Raw genomic sequence first — 5,941 nt, forward strand, 5'->3', positions numbered from 1 at the left:
AAGCTGGAGGAACGAAGAAGAAGAAGAAGCTAGATTGGATCTATGTAGAGAAAGCAAAGAAAAGAAGAGGGAAACTGAGATTCCAAAGAGAAAGAGAAATATGCTTCGAAAAAGTAGAAAGCTGTTAAAAATTGGAAGTGAAAAATAACGAAAAAAAAAGAGACTATTGATATGGTGGTGAAAGCACGTTATACTCACAGGAGAAAAAATGATAAATTTATTCAATAAAAATCTATTTTATAAATAGATATTGAACAAAAACAAAATAAAAAATTGTAAAAGCAGCAAATACTGAGTAATTTAAAATAAATAACGACCTAAAAACTTGCATGGAAACAAAAAAACTGTTAAAAAATGCGCACGTTCAACATAACTTAACGTGGCTAACATACAGAGAAATAAAAACATTAACTAATATGTAATAATATTTTAACACAAACTTTTTAAATTCATTTGATATTATTTTTCTTATTTTTCACTCTCTTTTTTGTCTCTTTTGAATCACGCGTGCTTGCATCAACAGATTACGAAGTCTTCTTTCCATGAAGTTTGACTTTTGGTGAACGGTGAGGATGATGTATGGTCTAAAGTCCAAAAAGGAAGCACGAAGGGAATGAGTGTCAATACGACGATTCCTACAAAAAAGTCCTTGTACGACCATGAATTTTGTAGAACTATTCCAAGCGCAGCACAGAAGGCAATCATCATGGACACTAGGGACAGGGAAAGGAAGTTAATCGCTGACATTATCATGGCGGGCAATATTTCTAGGAAGTCTATTGGAGCATAACGCGATGCTATAAGCTTAATGTATATCCATACTGTACTGATAGAAGTCAAGAGAGAGATTACATCAGCTACAATAAACACAATAAACCGTTTTTCCTTTATCAGAATCGGCATTCCAGTGTCTTGATGGAGACCCCCTGGGACTGTGAATATTGCAGTGAACATGACAGTTATAACGAGAACACCTACAATTGCAAATGTCCCAGCTGTTTCCTTTATCCATTTTTCTCCATCTTTCATCAGCTCCTTGTGCGTTTCAATAAATATATCTTTAGGCTTCTTACCTTCATCGTTTTTGGCTTCTCTACATTTGACATGCACAACTTCCTCCACCGCCTGCACTCATTTCATCCAAGTTAATGTATGCATGGATAATATATTGCACTAGAGAGAGAAAAAACTAACGAAGATGAATGCACCTTAAACCATTCAATTTCTCTTTTCATTTGCCAAGCACCAGTGGGTCTGCTATTCATATCAGACAAAGGTCCTAAATGTGCCGCCAAGTGCAATAAGTTATTACCAAACATGTCTGTTGAATAGTTAATTATATCCTTATTTCCACAGAGGGTAAGCATGAGTTGGAAGACATTGCGTTTGCGATGAAGAACCGCATACGAAAGTATGTCTCTTCCATGATCGTCCATTGCCCATAAGAGGTCATGGTTAGCCTCCCACATAGCATTTATGAACTCAACATTTCCATGTTTTGCTGCTTCCAACATGGCATCATACACAAAAGCATTCCGCAGTTGTGAACTATTAAACTTAGGAACATTATCTTTATAGTACCTTAATATTTGTAGAAATTCCTTTTTGGGTCCAAATATACTCTCTCTATTTTTGGATTTCAGTCCAAATAAATTCCTTGCGAATCCTGAAACAATGGGAGGGAAAACAAAATTACTTGTATGGTTTGGTTTTACTATCAAAAGATATTTAGAAATTTGATCCTTTGAACCAACAAACAATTTCAGAATTAACCCTCCTACACTCCCTAGACAGAATTTATTGCAATTAATAAATCTAAATAGTTACCATTAGTGTAATTTTAAATCGATTATTACATTTTTTTTAAGTTGTTTGAGTTTGTATTTTTTTTTAAATAAGAGTTTAATACGCTAATCCAAATAAATTTGGAATTTAAATCAAACTATAAAAAAATATCATCACATCTTTAATTCTTAACAAACATTATTTTAAAATCCATATCCACATAAAAGTTTTTAGTTTATAAACTTTAATCACATTTAATGATTATAAATTTATTTTACAATTTACTAAATATTATTTCAAACCTATGTTTGATTGAAGTTAGTTCATCAAATAAATAATTAAAAAAGTTCACGTTTACTAAATATGATCCATAAATGGATGCCTGAAATTGAGCATGCGTGTTTATTTTATATGTTTATTACCAAATTACATTATATTGACTCAACCAGTTTAAATCATGAACATTATCAATTTAATTTTAATTAGACCCACTAAATTATATCAATTCAACCAAATAACTTGGTAGGTTGAATAGAACTTGGTTACACTCATAAGTTAAATTGTATAAGTTACTATATTATTAGTATGTAAATTCAAAAGTGTTTGGTTGATACACATATAGCATAATGTGATAACATAATGATTTAAATAGAAAAGCATCAGACTTTCATTTTCAAACAGTTAATTTATTTTTTTTAGAATATTGTTATGTAGCATTTGTTATCCACATATATAATATGTTTAGTCAAATGTGACCTAACAATGGCAAGTAGCACCGTTTAATGTCAATGATATAATGTAACAAGGTGATTTCATTAAAAAAATTGTAAATCTTTAAAATAAATATTATTTGCGTACTTTAAAACAAATTTTAAAATGATTATTTCAGATTTTGAACAAATTAAACACAATACACGTTATAAAAAATATTTAAATAGGAACCAATTTTAAAAAAAAAATAATTAATTACTATTTGATTAATTTAGATATGAATTTATAAATTTAAAATTATTGATATTTAAAATAATCATTATTATAAATAAAAATCATACTTAATTTGTGAATTACATTATAAATTGGTTATTAATATTACTAAATGAATTAGTTTCTAAATTGATTTCTAATTAACTAATGACCATTTAAACATTTCAAAACAATTTTAGACACTCATTTCAAAACAGAGACATACCTTGATTTTTTAAAATTAATGATTTTAATTTAACTTTCCAAATTAATAATTTTACGCGTCAAAATTCGTTTAAATCACTTATAGATACATATTTACATGTATGCGATCCTATGTAAATATGTGATAAACGCAACCAGATGAATCAAAGGACAAAGCAATACTTACCCAGCAACTTTTCACCCATCAGCATCATTATCAAAATCAAATCGATTAAATTACTTGAAAGAACCATAAGAAGAAGTTTAAGTCAGTCAAATATTTTACTTTCTCCGTTATAATTATTTTAGCTTGAATTATATTACAAGTAATTTCAAAAACATACTTAATTATTTGTGTGGAATAATATTCAAAGATCTTAGACAGTTAGGATTTAATATTTGATTTAATATTTGATATCTTGTTAGGTTTTAAGATTTTGTTTGTTATTATTTATGTTTGTTATTATTCTGTGTATATAGCTGATAGATTAGATAGAATTATAATTAATTCTGTTATAATCTTGATGTATAAATATTTGCATCTGCATTATGCAGAATCAAGATAATAAACATATCATTCTTGCTTTTTTGTTTTTCCTTTCAGCATGATTCTCATTATTTAAGATGGTATCAGAGCTCTTCAATTGAAGAGTTCTGTTGTGCCTCTGATCTTCATTTGATGCTTTCCTTTTCTTGATTTCTTTGTGTGTTTTTTTACCAAACCACCCCATGGCTGTCATTGATCATTACCACACGGCTGAAAATTGTTACAAAAGGAATGGCTATCCATCAGGATCTTCAGGATTCTCCTACAACAAAGGGATAAGAGGAGGTCATCAAATAAAGGAGGCTTTGACAGAAGATCAAATTCAAGTTCATACAACTTAAAGGTTTGCACTTTTTGCAATATCACGGTTAATGAATGCTTTAAGAAGCATGGTTACCCTCCTGGGCATAAACTGCACAGACCTGTTATCACTCCTCAACAATATCAATATTTGATAGCCCTCCTGCAACAACAAACACAATTGGGATCCTCTACAACTACTTCCCACATCAATCAAACTGATACAACTTTCTCTCCAAATACTTCTTTTATAGGAAATCTGCTACCAATTTTTCATGCTACAGACCATGCCATCTGGATTATAGATTCAGGAGCCAGTGATCATGTAACTTCTTCCTTACATCTATATTCATCCTATAAGGCTATTGATCCCATCACAGTAAAACTACCAAATGGACAACAAACCATATATAGCCTCATATTCTGGAACAGTAAAGATTAATGATTCTTTGTCTATTTCTAATGTCCTATATCTTCCACAATTTAATTTCAATCTTATATTTGTTTCCAAGCTTACCACAACCCATAATTGTCAACAAATATTTCTTGACAATAAATGTTTTATACAGGACAGACACACCAAGAGGATGATTGGTATAATTGATGCTCAAGATGGGTTATATACACTCAAGACCTCTTGTAGCTCCATCAACACCACAATTTGTAATAAGGAAGCAATTGATATTTGGCATTACAGATTAGGCCACCCCTCCCATGAGAGATTACGTGTAATGAAACAGTTATATCCTGTGATTAATTTTGATCACTCTTTTATTTGTACTCCTTGTCATATGGCTAAACAAAGAAAACCTTCTTTTCCTCATGGTACTTCTCAAGCTTCTTCTATTTTTTCTTTATTACATGTTGATATTTGGGGCCCTTGTGCTGTTACTTCCATTCACGGTCATAAATATTTTTTAACCATTGTTGATGATTTTTCTAGATATGTATGGGTGTTTCCTTTAATCTCAAAAGCTGAATCTTAGTCACATTTACAATCTTTTATTACCTATGCTGAAAGACAGTTTAAAACTAAGGTCCTAAGCATTAGATCTGACAATGGAACTGAGTTTATTATGTCTGAATTTTATAAAAATACTGGAATTGTTCATCAAACAACTTGTGTGGAAACCCTCCCAGCAAAATGGCTTAGTTGAGAGAAAACACCAGCACTTATTAAATGTTACCCGCTCCCTCCTTTTTCAAGCACACTTACCAAACATTTTCTGGTCTTATGCTCTTATTCATGCCTCTACCCACATAAATTGCCTTCCCACTCCTCTCCTAAATAACCATTCTCCACACCAAAAATTATACAGTTCTCCTTTTGATATTACCACTTTTAAAGTTTTTTGTTGTCTTTGCTTTGTCAACACCTTGTCAAACAATAGACATAAACTTGATCCAAGAGCCTTACCCGCTATTTTCCTTGGCTATAAACTGCACAAAAAAGGCTTCATCACTTTCAACCTCAAAACCAGGGCCATTGAGATTTCTAGAAATTTTCTCTTTCATGAAAGTTGTTTTCCCTACCACAATGAGTCATACACCACTCCTAATTCCCACCTTGTCACCNACCCACCTTTGCTCTATATTGACCAATGTATGCCCACATCTCATACAGATACTTCGCATCCTTCTCCACCCGGTTCACCTCCCACCCAACCTGCTCCTAATATTAGAAGATCCACCCGATAGAGAAACAAACCTTCAAGACTATCTGAATTTGAAACGTCTTATGCATCAACTATTACCTCTCGTTCTTCAGGTATCAAGCATCCTCTTGCTTCTGTCATTTCATATAAGAAACTTGCAGCACCTTATTATCGTTTTATTATGCATATCTCTACTAACATTGAGCCTAGATCTTATTCTGAGGCATCCAAATATCCTCACTGGGTTAGAGCCATGGATGATGAGCTTGTTGCATTAGCCAGAAATGATACTTGGGAAATTACAGCTGACAAAACTGTTGTAGGCTGCAAGTGGGTTTTCAAAATCAAACACAAGGTTGATGGTAGCATTGAAAGATATAAAGCTAGATTGGTAGCCAAGGGCTACACTCAAATTGAAGGTCAAGATTATCTAGACACTTTTTCTCCAGTGGTCAAATCACAACGGTTAGACTGGTTATAGCTCTTG

General features: G+C 31.9%; 1 protein-coding gene across 1 annotated transcript; it reads right to left on the reverse strand.

Annotated features, from left to right (window-relative positions):
* Positions 1-516: 516 nt before the first annotated feature.
* On the reverse strand, positions 517-5,595 carry LOC106776725. The gene is made up of 5 exons (XM_014664198.1): positions 5,554-5,595; positions 5,382-5,471; positions 5,016-5,083; positions 1,209-1,548; positions 517-1,125 (listed from the first exon to the last, which is right to left on the reverse strand). Exons 1-5 carry the CDS (start codon positions 5,593-5,595, stop codon positions 517-519), a joined length of 1,149 nt encoding a protein of 382 aa, XP_014519684.1.
* Positions 5,596-5,941: the final 346 nt, after the last annotated feature.

The sequence above is a fragment of the Vigna radiata genome, chromosome 11, assembly GCF_000741045.1.
Source record: "Vigna radiata var. radiata cultivar VC1973A chromosome 11, Vradiata_ver6, whole genome shotgun sequence".
Taxonomy (NCBI): domain Eukaryota; kingdom Viridiplantae; phylum Streptophyta; class Magnoliopsida; order Fabales; family Fabaceae; genus Vigna; species Vigna radiata.

What these genes read in the sequence shown, in the direction of transcription:
- LOC106776725 (XM_014664198.1), bottom strand. Translation starts at nt 5,595, where the DNA reads ATGACAGAAGCAAGAGGATGCTTGATACCTGAAGAACGAGAG. An exon ending in TGATACCTGAAGAACGAGAG is followed by an intron (nt 5,472 to 5,553) that starts GTAATAGTTGAT and finishes TTCTAATATTAG; the next exon opens with GAGCAGGTTGGGTGGGAGGT. An exon ending in ATAAGACCAGAAAATGTTTG is followed by an intron (nt 1,549 to 5,015) that starts GTAAGTGTGCTT and finishes TAAGTTTAATAG; the next exon opens with TTCACAACTGCGGAATGCTT.